The sequence below is a fragment of the Myotis davidii genome, unplaced genomic scaffold (assembly GCF_000327345.1).
Source record: "Myotis davidii unplaced genomic scaffold, ASM32734v1 scaffold198, whole genome shotgun sequence".
Taxonomy (NCBI): Eukaryota; Metazoa; Chordata; class Mammalia; order Chiroptera; family Vespertilionidae; genus Myotis; species Myotis davidii.
This window is the reverse complement of record NW_006291485.1, coordinates 1740245-1741536: the sequence shown is the minus strand read 5'-3', so window position 1 is coordinate 1741536 and position 1292 is coordinate 1740245. Positions and strand designations below refer to the sequence as shown.

The following is a 1292-nucleotide window of genomic DNA, read 5'->3' as shown; positions in this document are numbered from 1 at the left end:
CAACCCTGGCCTGATGTCTGACTCCACTCACATCTTGACCCCACCCATGGTCCACGCTCCCTAGTCCAGGCTCTGACTCCATACTCCATGATTTGGTCCTACTCACTGTTAGACCCGTCCTCATCCTTCTAGCCCCGCCCCCTACTTAGGCCCCATGCTAGACCTGCCCTCTCCCTTATTTGGTCTCGTCCCTATTTAGATCCCACCCATCCTTCTAATCTAGACCTACCCACTCCCTGATGTCCCCGCCCACTGATCAAGTCACCCACGGTCCTTCCTGGCCTCAGTGTTCTCCACCTCTGAACCTGGCTCTGTCCTTAACCCCATCAGGCTGCACCCCCAAACAGCTCTAGCCTTTGGCTCCACCGCCTGAGCCAGACCCCGCCCACAGCAGTCACCGCCCTCTATCCCAAAGGCACATTACTCCGCCCATTAATCCAGACTTTTCCCACAACGACCTCTCCGTTCATCCACTGCAAATAGCCTCGCCTCGGCCCCGCCCTCCACCGCACCTGCGCCCGCTGCACCATCTCGTCAGAGGTGCCAAAGCGCTCTTCCATTAGCGTCCGGATGTGCTGGGACTCAAATTCCAGCTGATGCCGAATCAGGTCCATCTGCATGGAGAACTGCTGGGGAGAGTGGGCAGGCCGCAGTGAGGGTCTGTCCGGGCCAGGGCCTGGGACCTGCCCGCCACAGCCCTGGCCAGGGGCGGGGCCGCCCACAGCACCCTTTCCCCTCTCCCCTCCCCACGTGCTCACCGTCTCCACGTGCGGGAGCTCCTCCAGGCGCTTGGACAGGCCCTGCAGCTGGGAGTAGTACCAGAGCTTCTCCTTTTCCTCCTTCTCAATCTCATTCAACAGGAAACACCTGAGCGGGCCCGCCCGCAGAGGGGGAGGCATTATTACGTGTGGTTTATTTTGATTTTAAAAATCGCTGTTGAGTGCTTAGTGTATGGTAAACTTGTCAAACTCAAAGGCTAACATGGGCCAAATAAACAAGGTTTAAATTTATGTGGGCCACACAAAAAAAACACAAAAGCTTCAATTTTCTTTCTTTTTTTAAGGCCTTTTAACATTTTTTTTAACTTTTATTGATTTCAGAGAGGAAGGGAGAAGGAGAGAGAGATAGAAACATCGATGATGAGAGAGAATCATTGATTAGCTGCCTCCTGCACGCCCCCTACTGGGGATTGAGCCCACAACCCGGGCATGTGCCCTTGACCAGAATAGAACCCAGGACCTTTCAGTCCGCAGGCCAATGCTCTATCCACTGAGCCAAACCGGCTAGGGCTA

The 1292-nt window shown here is 55.0% G+C and overlaps 1 protein-coding gene across 1 annotated transcript in view; it reads right to left on the bottom strand.

Annotated features, from left to right (window-relative positions):
• Window positions 1-1292, bottom strand: part of APC2 (adenomatosis polyposis coli 2) — a 28302-nt gene that overhangs the window by 14649 nt on the left and 12361 nt on the right. The window contains exons 5-6 of the mRNA XM_006764810.2: window positions 759-867; window positions 513-629 (exon numbers count right to left, since the gene is read on the bottom strand). Coding sequence (XP_006764873.1) covers window positions 513-629; window positions 759-867 — 226 coding nt within the window. The remainder of the gene's footprint in view (window positions 1-512; window positions 630-758; window positions 868-1292) is intronic.